Consider the following 13,422-nt stretch of genomic DNA (forward strand, 5'->3'; position numbering starts at 1 on the left):
TCGACTGGCTGGGCCACTCCATGACCTTAATGTGATTTTTCTTGAGCCAATCCTTTGTTGCCTTTGCTGTATGTTTAGGGTCGTTATCATGTTGGAAGACCCAACCACGGCCCATTTTCAGAACCCTGGCAGAGGGGAGTAGGTTGTCCCTCAGGATTGTGCGGTACATGGCTCCATCCATCTTCCCAGTGATGCGGTGAAGTAGCCCTGTACCCTTGGCAGAGAAACACCCCCAAAACATTATGCTTCTACCTCAATGCTTGACGGTGGGCACAGTGTTCTTAAGGTCATAGGCAGCATTTTTCTTCCTCCACACATGGCGGGTGGAGTTGAGGCCAAAAAGTTCAATTTTGGCCTCATCTGACCACAAAACCTTCTCCCAATAACTTGGTTCATCTTTCAAATGATCATTGGCATACTTGAGGCGCGCCTCCACATGTGCTCTCTTCAGCAGGGGTACCTTTCGGGCACTGCAGGATGTGAATCCATTGTTGCGCAAAGTGTTGCCAATTGTTTCCTTGCAAACTGTGGTCCCAGCTGCCTTCAGGTCATTTGCTAACTCCTGCCGAGTGGTTGCAGGACGATTTCTGACTGTTCTCAGCATCATTGCCACCCCACGAGGCGAAATCTTCTTTGGAGCACCGGGCCGAGGTCTGTTGATTGTCATGTTATACTCTTTAAACTTTCTGATAATTGCACCAATAGTTCTTACTTTCACATCCAACACCTTACTAATCTTTTTGTAGCCCATTCCAGCTTTGTGAAGGTCAACAATTCTGACTCTGAGGTCCTGTGACAGCTCTTTGGTTTTACCCATGTTGGAGACTTGAAATCTGTGTGATCTGTCTGATTCTGTGGACAGTTGTTTTTCACACAAGTGATTAGTGAGAACAGGTGGCTTCAGGTCAGGTAACAAATTGATTGGGAGTGTCTAACTGGTCTGTAAAAGCCAGAACTGCTAATGAATACTAAGGGATCAAATACTTATTTCACTCCATGAAATACAAATCAATTAATATATATTCCTTAGATTTATTTTCTGGATTTTCTTTTTAATATTCTGTCTCTCCATGTAAGAATACATCTACCATTAAAAGTATACAATGATCATGTCTTTATTAGTGGGCAAACAAAGAAAATCAGCAAGGGATCAAATACTTCTTGCACTCACTGTATATATATATATATATATATATAATATTTACACATATACACACAAAATAAATATATATATAAATAAATGTGTGTGTGTATATATATATATATATATTTTTTTTTACAGTGTATTTAATTGCACAATGATGGATTCGTTTTAATTAAATTATTGAACAACGAAAGTGCGTTATTACAACAAAAATGTGTTTTATTAATTAAATATATTAACCATTAGAGGCATCAGCATTACTGCAAAGGATCGCTAACCCCGTAATGCCGATTCCTCTAGTACAGTTTCCCTGCTTTCCCAGATGCATTCCAGAGGTGTTAGACATCCAAGACATCTTTAGAAAGTGATGCATTCATTTTATTTGTTATTGTTATTTTAATCAGATTCGTTACGAACTTTTTGCAAAGTTCGTAACGAATATGGTTAGTTACGGTTCGGTTCGCTCATCCCTAAAAAAATCCTATATTTGCTACATGATTAAAAGCAACAACCATTGCAGTGTGTTCTTAACCCAACATCCAATATAAATCACCAACCTACTGCAACGAGTTGTTGTTTTTATTTTGATGATCTGGAGATCTTCTGTTTTTAAATATCCAGTGTTGCCAACTATTTGTCCATCCCTGTCATCTCCATTTATTTCAATGCTTCTGAGATGCAAAACCCACGGAGGACAAGAGTGGTGCTTTCTAATCCTGGATAACACCTTTAACGTTCTTCATAAAATGAATTAACAGTCACTTACCTCTTCTATTTCAATGTCTCCTTCAAACAAATCCAGGCCTGCAGCTGTAAGGTGTATAATAAAAGAAATTTAGAGGAATGTTTTTGAAAACTTTGGATGCAAGATTTTATGTACTTTATGCATCTATTTGGGAAGTTCACCATAGAATCCACTATGAATTATTAAGCTTACTAGAGAGCCCTTGAAGATAATTTGAAATGATTTCTCAGCTCAAAGGAAACTAAACAATCATCATATCAGTAAGCCTATTGGCTGAAAATGGCCCTACTATACTAGAAACAAAATTCCCACATTATGCCACAACATCTTTTTAAAATGAAAAAATGGCCGTATTTTTTATAATGATGGCCATTAATTAATTAATTTTATTTTATAAACAATTGTTTTAACAATGTCCGGCATTTCACCTAAAAAGATATTGTGGGTACATCGCCTAAGGCTATGTTCACACTACAACAGCCATGATTAATACAAAACTTATGTGCACTGCAGTTTACCATGAGGTGCTGCAGAACTGCTATAATCCGTTTAATAAATTATTACTGCATTATTAGTTTTATGGTTTTGTTTAGTTACACCATCATTATCTTGACATGTTGTCTGAATGATGATCACAGATTAATATATCTACATAAATTATAGAATAAAAAACTTCACACAGCCTTACTTTTTAATATTGCTTTACCAATTTTGTATATATTATCATTAGAGATGAGCGAATCTATAGTTTTCATGTACCAAAACACTTCCCTAAACTTGTCCGTCAGCTTGTCAGCCTTTGGACTCCGCTCCAGGTGCCTGGAAAAGCTGGATGCAGTCCTGGGAAACTTCTTAGGGTTCAAATGCAGCTGGCCGACAAGCTGCCGGCAGAGCTTTTCCCATCTCTAGTTATCATGTGCAGATATAAATTTTATACAGATGTGACATCTGAACACAAAATAAGGGGAATTTACCATTCCTCATGGGCTACATGTTTGTCCTCCTAACCACCAACGTTTAAGGCATGGTGGGTACACACGGTTTACTAATAATGTACCCTATTAGGCCAAGTTCACACAACGTATTTTTTAGTAAAACAACGGCTGTTGTTGCAGCTTGCAACATATTATTAACTAATAATTCTCGACTGCTTTGAAGTATATAGAACACCGGCTGTGATGTATACACACTGTTCTGAGGCCGCACAAAACTGACAGGTCTATTTTGTGCGACCACTATTCACTGAACAGCGGCCATACAGACCAGTCTGTCCTCACAATGTAAAGTACGGCTCCTGGTTGTAATTTACATTGTGCTCTATAACTAATTGGAGTGCCAACACGCCCGAATGTGCCCGCATTCCAATTCACAAATAAAGTGATGTTCACCCAGCTGATACATCTGAGACATTGGCTGAACATGGCCTTAGGGTGACACTTTTTCTACCTTATACAATATCTTTATGCAGTAGAATACAGTACGTTTTTAGATATACACACACCTTCATTTATGTGAATAATGTCACTATAGCGTGGAAGATATTTGGCAGGTCCTGTAGGGAAAAAAAAACATGCAGTTAATGTGTAGTTACATGTAAAGTGCTAGAATTTCATGTGCTATTACTGTATGAGTTATACACAGTGAAGAGTAATAAAGATAGTAGCTAATATATGTTTAACTGCTTAGAAAATCAATAAGCAGCGATTGTTAAAGAGGTGGTACCACCATTAATAGCCATGCCTTATCCACAAGGTTCTCTCTGTGTAGGCAGTGTGTGTGTACAGTGTTTGTGTGTGTGTAACATAGGTGGTTAAAGCACTCATTGACCTTTGCAGGTGCTCTGTGCTGAACCAAGCTGAAATTATACTTTTTTAGTGCTCTCTAGCGCCCGTTGAAATCAAATAGTTTTGCTAGTGAGAACACACCCTTAACCCCTTCGGGACCAAAAAATTTTCGTTTTTGCCTTTTCATTTTTTTTCCTCCTTGTGCTTAAAAGGCCATAGCACTTGCATTTTTACACCTACAGACCCACATGAGCCCTTATTTTTTGCTTCACTAATTGTATTTTGCAATTACAGGCTGAATTTTTGCATAAAGTATACTACGAAACCAGAAAAAAAATTCAAAGTGTAGTGAAATTGAAAAAGAAAAACGCATTTCTTTTATTTGGGGGGGAATGTGTTTTTACGCCATTCACCCTGGGGTAAAACTGACTTGTTATGCATGTTCCACAAGTCGTTACGTTTAAAACGATATATAACATGTATAACTTATATTGTATCTGATGGCCTGTAAAAAAATTCAAACCATTGTTAACAAATATACGTTCCTTAAAACCGCTCCATTCCCAGGCTTATAACGCTTTTATTCTTTGGTCTCTGGGGCTGTATGAGGTGTCATTTTTTGCGCCATGATGTTTACTTTCTATGGGTACCTTGATTGCGCATATACGACTTTTTGATCGCTTTTTATTAAATTTTTTCTGGATTTGATGCGACCAAAAATGCGCAATTTTGCCCTTTTGGGATTTTTTGGGGCTGACGCCATTTACTGTGCGAGATCAGGAATGTGATTAATTAATAGTTCGGGCGATTACGCACACGGTGATAGCAAACATGTTTATTTATTTATTTACTTTTATTCAAAACCTGGGAAAAGGGGGGTGATTCAGACTTTTATTAGGGGAGGGGGCTTTTTAGTAATGACAACACTTTTTTTTTTTTTTTTTTTTTATACACATATACTAGAAGCCCCCCTGGGGGACTTCTGGTATATACACTTTGATCTCTCATTGAGATCTTTGCTGTATAGATATACAGCAAAGATCAATGAGATCGGCACTCGTTTGCTTTCGGCTGCTGCAGCCGAAAACAAACGAGTGCCGAGCCGGGGACGGCCCCATCTTGGAGCGGTCCGCGGCCGGCTTCAGTAACGGAGATCGCTCCTCCGAGACAACGTCCCGGAGGAGCGATCTCCGCCACTAGACACCAGGGAAATGCTGTATCCGGTAATTGGATGTAGCTGTAATGTTGTGACAGCTGCATCTGATTACTGTATTAGCGGGCACGGCGATCGGACCGTGCCCACTAATACCGGTGGTCCCGGGCTACAAGCGGCACCCGGGACCGCCCGGTACAGTTACGTCCTCGTGCGGGAAAGGGTTACGCAATATCTATTGCGTAGGAATTTTAATGAAAATCTACTGTATATGTTTTATATACAACTTAAAAAATATATATATTTCTGTCAAGAGTAAGTAGGCAGGGCCGGGACAAGGAGTTTTGGTGCCCTAGGCAGAGAAGGCAAATGGCGCCCCCCCCCCCCCCCCACATTAGAATTGGTTCTCCTCGCACAGTATAATGCCCTGAATGTACCCCCACACTGTATTAAGAGCCCCAATACATACAGTAGTTACCTTATAACACTATTTCCACCATACAGTGATTACATATTACATGAAAACTGCACTGAACAGAACAGAAAGATATCCGCAATGATACCATTCCGTAATACCGCCACACCGTGACCCCTATCACTACAACCCTATAACTGTGCAGTTACATCCAGTGACTCACATGGGCCGTCTTCTCCGATCTGTCACATTTTCTTTTTCCCTCCATCCAGCCTGGGCCACCTAGAAGTCGTCTTCTGGCTGTGAATCTTCTCTCCAGAATCTGTCAGAGAAACATTTTAGGCTCCAACACATACAGTAGTTAGCCCCCTCTGTACCCCTATATAGTAGTTACACTCCTCTGTGCCCCCATAGTTTTAAGGTGTCCCTGTGCCCCAGTATTGTAGTAAAGCCCCGCTGTGCAGCCCCAATATAGTATAGACTGCTGTGTGCTGCCCCCAGAATGCTCCCCCATAAATATATAGATCTCCTGTGTGCTCCCCCAGAAGTATATAGACCCCCTGTGTGCTCCCCAGAAGTATATAGAACCCCTGTGTGCTCTCCCAGAAGTATATAGACCCTGTGTGCTCCCCCAGTTATATATATATAAATCCCCTGTGTGCTGCCCCCAGTTATACATAGACCCCCTGTGTGCTGCCCCCAGTTATACATAGACCCCCTGTGTGCTCCTCCAGTTATATATAGACCCCTGTGTGCTCTTCCAGTTATATATAGACCCCTGTGTGCTCCCTAACCCTTCCCATATAACAGTAATTCTCCAATACAGACAAAAAAAAACCCACTTATACTCACCTGGGCCATGCGTCTTCTCTTCACTGCACTCTTGTGGCAGAGTTACCTGCGGTCACAAGAGGCCGCTCTCCCCATCGCATAACAGTGCACCAACACACCCCTGACCCTGCAGAGCATCACATAACAGTCCACCCACACACCCCTGACCCTGCAGAACATCTCATATCTATGCACCCACACACCCCTGACCTGCAGAACATCTCATATATATGCACCTACACACCCCTGACCTGCAGAACATCTCATATCTATGCACCTACACACCCCTGACCTGCAGAACATCTTATATCTATGCACCCACACACCCCTGACCTGCAGAACATCTCACATCTATGCACCCACACACCCCTGACCTGCAGAACATCTCACATCTATGCACCCACACACCCCTGACCTGCAGAACATCTCACATCTATGCACCCACACACCCCTGACCTGCAGAACATCTCACATCTATGCACCCACACACCCCTGACCTGCAGAACATCTCATATCTATGCACCCACACACCCCTAACCCTGCAGAACATCTCATATCTATGCACCCACACACCCCTACAGAACATCTCATATCTATGCACCCCCCCCCTGCAGAACATCTCATATTTATGCACCCACACACCCCTGCAGAACATCTCATATCTATGCACACACACACCCCTGCAGAACATCTCATATTTATGCACCCACACACCCCTGCAGAACATCTCATATCTATGCACACACACACCCCTGCAGAACATCTCATATCTATGCACACACACACTCCTGCAGAACATCTCATATCTATGCACACACACACACCCCCTACCCCTCCCCCTGCTGACCAGTGCCCTCAGTGTGGCTTACCTCCTGCTGATCTTATACACTGCCCTCACTGCCTCATAAACAGCCTAGGAAACTAGCTGCCTCATAGAGCCTAGCAAAGGAAGATAGCTCCTCCCACACTGGTCACATGGGCATGATGTCATCAAAAGTCCTTTACACCTCCTGGACACTCTATTCCTGCTGTATGTAACAGTTACAGTGCAGGGCGGGCCGGCAGACAGGCAGGGGGGCGAGCGGGGGGTAGGATGGATGGGTAAATAAATTACTTACCCATCCAGATGGCGCCCCCTGACGTTTGGCGCCCTAGGCCATCGCCTACCCCTGCCTACTCTTTGTCCCGGCCCTGTAAGTAGGTATGCAGTAGAGATGAGCGAACCGGAATCGGGTTCGAGTCGATCTGAACCCGAACGTTCGGCATTTGATTAGCGGTGGCTGCTGAACTTGGATAAAGCTCTAAGGTTGTCTGGCAAACATGGATACAGCCAATGACGATATCCATGTTTTCCACAGAGCCTTAGGGCTTTATCCAACTTCAGCAGCCACCGCTAATCAAATGCCGAAAGTTCGGGTTCGGATGGACTCGAGCATGCTCGAGGTTCGCTCAACTCTAGTATGCAGCCATGGATTAAGGGCCCTATTCCACTGGACGATTATCGATCGCATAATCGTTAACGATCGCAAATGACCGCTATTGCGAAAGACCTGAAAACGTTCACTCATTTCCATGCAACGATAATCGTTACCTATGATCGTATTTGCAATAGTTTTTTCTTCGCTATTTCTTCGCTATTGCGTTCGTATCTACTGCGAACGACGTCCTATTGAATGCGAACGATTTGCGAAGGAGCAATGATAAAAAAATAAGTCCAGGTCTTATAAAGCGATCAACGATTTCTCATTCAGTCGTTAATCGTTAACTGCATTTCAACAGAATGATTATCGTTTAGATTCGAATGATTTAACGATAATCTGAACGATAATTGTCCAATGGAATAGGGCCCTTAGGATTCTGTCAAACTCAGAGGCTCAGATTCCATGTCTACATCCTGACAGAATCTGCTGACACTCCCCTGGTAATGCATGTTATACCCTATTAAGGACCTAATGCTGCTGAAGCCCACTATGTTCAATGTAGGGCAAATCCCTATACAGATCCACTAGCCAATCCACAAAGGAGCAGCCAGAAATGCACTAAAATGTTAAGAGATATTATACTGTATAGCCAGCATTTGGTGCTACAGCAGTTTTTTGAAGCAGACATGCTACCCGCTTGGTCTTGGCTGCCCATTATGCTGTTGTTGGTAAACCTTGTTTGTATCACTCTTAGTACACAGCGGTTACTACTTACTAAGAACACCCTATGAGACCTGATGCGTTGGGGATGCTATGGCCCAATTTCTAGCATGTATTTTGGCCCTTGTTACTGTCGTTCAACTGTTCCCCTGCTGCCCCTTTTATGTTCCACTCCTTGACATATAACATTATAAACAGATAGTCAATGTTATCCACTTCTGCAGTCAGTGTATTCTGCAGTCAGTGTATTCTGCAAAGGCAACTACTGTACATATTCTTCCCTCATTTAGTTCAACCACCAAAAGACCGTTGATCTCCCTATGATTTATGAGAAAGTTAATGTGTAACTTTGCACAGTTGCTGTGTAGACCTTAGAATCTTCACAGTTTCAATTCTATCATTTTGATTAGTATCATATAATATCTTGCTGGGTCAGAGCTCCGTATTCCCTGCTTCCCTTCATACCTCCATAGAGTTACATTATAACATTCTGCCATCAACAATATGTATAACAAACCAATATAACCAATGTATAACAAACCCAATGAACGTGTAGCATTTACACTTTATCATACAGACTTATCTTCACTTTTCCCACACACATCACATGTTAGGAAAGGGTTTCCGCCATAAAGTTGTCATTCCACCCCCTCAGGCTCTCATTTGTATAGGTACACATTGTATACATTGCCTCATCTTATTGCCAGTATAATGTCTAAAAGGGAATTTTTTATTATGTAACAGGCTGAGTTCTGCTTATGCTGAATTATTTATCTAATCAATATCCTTTAATATGGCATCCGATGAGTCAGAAATTCTGATGATATGTTATCAGTTACAAAGTAATATGTTCTCATACTATAGTGGCCCATACATTTACTTCTGATAGATGTCAGCTATCTCTCCTTATTCTCACATCCACGGGCAAGTGCGCATGTATTCTGAATGGTGAGAGGGGAGAAAGTTGCTGACAGACACCAATAGCGGCAGCTTATCTCTTCAAGAACAAAAGGATTGGACAAACTGAAATCAATGTGCCTGATCTTTCTCCCCCATTACATCTGCAATCAGGAGATCCCCATAATAAAAATGCAGCCCTATTATATTCATCTGAAACTGGCTTCATTTTCTAATTGTAAAGTGCTATGGAATCTGTTGCTGCTGTATACATATATAGGAGACTTACCTGTTTCACTCTGTACAGGCTGAAAAAGAGAAAACATGATGATTATCCCAGAAATACTCATTCACATCAGCATCAAGCATTCTGTTATTCATCTCTCTCATAGGAGCAGAACATAAAAATGATGGCAGTGCTGGATTAATCCAATGGCATGTGGCACCCGATAGACCTCATTGACCATTATGGGGTCTGTCCAGTCTCTGGCATATTGTCTGGCATTTTACTGGACATATTAGGGTTCCATGCTTCGCTATTCTGCTCAGGGTTTGCTGGAATCTGTGGTGGAGTCGTAGATTTTTCTACATGTTATGAATTGGTGTCAAAAGCAGTCAAATAAATACTTACAGAACCCTTCATACTTAGGAAACATTACATCCTTAGTTTATCTAGTCTTTAAAATTGATAGCTTATCATTAGGCCCCTTTCACACATCCGTTAAAGGCGTTGTCCAGCGAAAATCTTTTTCTTTCAAATCAACTGGTGTCAGAAATTATAGTTATAATACTGGTTATGTAGATTTGTAATTTACTTCTATTAAAAAATCTCAAGTCTTCCCATATTTATTAGCTCCTATAGGTCATGCAGGAAATGCTGTTTTATCTTAAAGGGAACCTGTCACCCCCCGTGACTGAGATATGAGCGCCCAAAGCCCGGCGCGCGCTCCTCAGATGAGTCCAACGCTCATAGAGAATGACAGGCTAGTCAGATGCTCCATCATTCTCAGGCGCTCATATCTCAGTCACCTGACCACCTCCAGAAGCGGGACCTGGCGGGATCAGGTGAGTATAGGGTGCTCCAGCGGGGGGTCGGGAGCCTGTCACCCCGGCACGGGGGGTGACAGGTCCTCTTTAAGTCTGACACAGTGCTCTCTGCTGACATCTCTGGCGGAGACAGGAACTGTCCAGATCAGGAGAGGTTTTCTATGGGGATTCATAGAAAACACAGACAGCGTTCCTGTTTATTTTATTTTATTTGTATCCATAGTCCTGTCCATTGCTGCTGGTCCAGTCCGTAGCTGTGGGTTCGAGAGGGCTACGGATGTGTTAATTGGGATAGGGCACCAATATTAGATCAGGGCAGAGCTCCGACACCACGCTCTCCTGACCATCAGCTTTAATGTTGTCCTTGCACTTGCCATACTATTACTTGGGGTAATATTGTCCCTTGTAGTGGATAGGATTAAGAATTAGGCATTAGGGAATAAGGGCCATATTCCACCAGACGATTATCGTTCATATTATCGTTAAATCGTTCAAATCTAAACAATAATCATTCGGTTGAAATGCAGTTAACGATTAATGACCGAACGAGAAATCGTTGATCGCTTTAAGACCTGGACCTATTTTTATTGTTGCTCGTTCGCAAAACGTTCGTGAATCGTTCGCATTGAATAAGACATCGTTCGGTCGTACGCAATAGCGAAGAAAAAACGGTCGCAAATATGATCATAAGTAATGATTATCGTTCCATGGAAATGAGTGAACATTTTCAGGTCTTTCGCAATAGCGGTCGTTTGAGATCGTTAATGATTATGCAAACGATAATCGCCCGGTGGAATAGGCCCCTAAGTGAGGATAGGCCATTAACTTTAAAGGATTGGATAAAGTCAAAAGTATAGAGCAGAACAGCCTCCATGTATGCTGTACAAGTCCCTCATTTATGCCTTTTCTATTGTGTGTGTCTATCTGTGTCTATATCTGTTTCTTTTGTTATAGTACACAAACTTTATTTACAATGTCTGAAGCGGGCAATTAATCTTGTTACACTGTATGTGTAATTTTATTATTTTTGGCCACATAAGTCTAAGCATTTTTTTTTTGGTCCGCTAAACGTATCTGTTTTATTGGGGGGGGGGGGGGGTACTGAATCAAAAACAGATAGTAAAAAACAAATGCAGTTGCATGCATTTTCTATTGACTTTCACAATAAAAAAAAAATGGCAACGGGTTCTTTTTTTACATTTTTAGTGTACACAATGTGAACATAAAAAAAACTCACATTTTTTCCGTATGTTAAAATTAAACATTCAAATGCAAATACAATAATAGTGATGCACAAATGCAGTGTGAACATATTGTTCACAACACTGTGTTTACTATACAAACCAGGAGTGCCCCAAAATACATAGGCATAGTTTTTCCTACTATTTAGAGAATCCCAAACACAGTGTAATAAGAAGAGACTACATACCGCAGATAATATTGAGGCTGATGTTTGGGATACCATTGCTTCAGCTCATGATTATGCTCATAGTATGCAATGGTTTTATGCATCTTTATATAACCAACTAATACTAAGCTCCTTTTAGAGCTTAGAAATATGGACTATATAATTTCTTTATAGGTTTGCTAAATCTGTTGGAATCCACTGATGAAGTTTTCAGCATTGTATATAATAGTAATCTACAGTGAAACCTCTCCAGAAGACCACCTCTGAGAGAAGACCAACCCTTTATCCATATCAGATATTGTGTGATGAATTTTCAGTCATTATTCAATACACATATTGGCCATTTCCTTTAAGAAAGCCACCCCCCTAAAGAACACTAAGGGTGCCTTCACACATACCGACTCGCAGCAGAAAACTCCCTGCGAGTTTCTGCTACAAGCCGAGGTCCTGGAAGGCCCCTATCACTGCATACAAGCAGTGGTCTGAAAGACCGCTGCGTGTATGTAATGCAGCCGCCCACTTAACCCCTTCGGCTCCCACACCGCTGTCTCCATACATTACCTGGCTCTGGCTGCACGGGTTCCCGGGGTCCTGCTCTGCCACCCAGCCAATCAGTGTGTTGCCCAGTCGCAGCCACTGATTGGCTAGGCGGCAGAGCAGGACCCCGGGACCCCGTGCAGCCAGAGCCAGGTAATGTATGGAGACAGCGGTGCGGGACCGGTGTGGGAGCCGAAGGGGTAAAGGGGGTGGCTGCATTACATACACGCAGCGGTCTTTCAGACCACTGCTTGTATGTAGTGATAGGGGCCTTCCAGGACCTCGGCTCGTAGCAGAAACTCGCAGCGAGTTTTTTGCTGCGAGTCGGTATGTGTGAAGGCATCCTTAATGCAATTTTGGTGACCTTCTTGAAGAGATTTAGCTGTAATTATCACTCTGCTTTAAATAGCCCTTTTCGGGAGCAGTTTTAGACAGTGTTTCATTATTTAGCACATAACTGTACTTATTATTTGTACGGACCTTACATTTATCCACATTAAACTTCATTTTCTATTTCTCTGCCCAAGCCTCCAGGTTCTCCAAATCCCTCTGTAGTATTATATTACCCTCCTCTGTGGTGATTACTTTACCCAGTTTAGTGTCATTTGAAAATATGTAGACTGTACTCTGTAGCCCCTCTACTGGGTCATTAATATAATAAATAGAAGTGGACCCAATACTGACCCCTTTGGTACCCCATTAGTAACTGTGGTCCCATCTGAGTATTTTCTATCAACCAAGTAGATAATAAACCCAAACTCTTATTTCTGTAATTTGTACAATTATTCCCTTGTGTTTTTCTTGTTCTATTACAAGGATTTTAATGTCTTTCTGGCATTCTGATCTGGCATCTATAAGCTTTTGACTATTTGATCTAAATAATAAGAGGTGTTCTACATAACAAATAATAAGAGGTGTTCTACATAACAAATAATAAGAAGTGTCCTACATGGATAATTACCACACACAAAAACCACAATTTTCTTTTTAATCATGAATTGTCATGGTTTTTGTATCGCACTTTTTTTTGTGTAATTTTTAAATGTTAAGCACATTTAGGGTATGGAGCAAATATGGATAATTCAGCACTCAGAAGTCGTCATGTGTTAAAACATAACTTTTAATGCCATACAAGTTAAAAAAACATAGTTGCATGTCAGACACGCAGCTATGGCTTTTACCTCGTTCGATATTAAAAGTTAGGCTTTAACACAGGATAGCACCTTGGAGAGCTGGATTATCCATTATTTGCTCTATACTTCTCATCTACCAGGCGCTACCAGGCGCTAAGACCTCGCCTGTGCATCCTCCTAAGAAGTT

General features: G+C 41.7%; 1 protein-coding gene across 2 annotated transcripts in view; it reads right to left on the reverse strand.

The window, feature by feature from the left end:
* LOC138784480 (meprin A subunit beta-like) overlaps positions 1-13,422 on the reverse strand; it is a 52,045-nt gene that overhangs the window by 34,473 nt on the left and 4,150 nt on the right. For both annotated transcript variants that reach the window (XM_069960065.1, XM_069960066.1), the window contains exons 2-4: positions 9,400-9,418; positions 3,391-3,441; positions 1,911-1,954 (exon numbers count right to left, since the gene is read on the reverse strand). In XM_069960065.1, the coding sequence (XP_069816166.1) occupies positions 1,911-1,954; positions 3,391-3,441; positions 9,400-9,418 (114 nt within the window). The remainder of the gene's footprint in view (positions 1-1,910; positions 1,955-3,390; positions 3,442-9,399; positions 9,419-13,422) is intronic.

Source organism: Dendropsophus ebraccatus, chromosome 2 (genome assembly GCF_027789765.1).
Source record: "Dendropsophus ebraccatus isolate aDenEbr1 chromosome 2, aDenEbr1.pat, whole genome shotgun sequence".
NCBI classification, from domain to species: domain Eukaryota; kingdom Metazoa; phylum Chordata; class Amphibia; order Anura; family Hylidae; genus Dendropsophus; species Dendropsophus ebraccatus.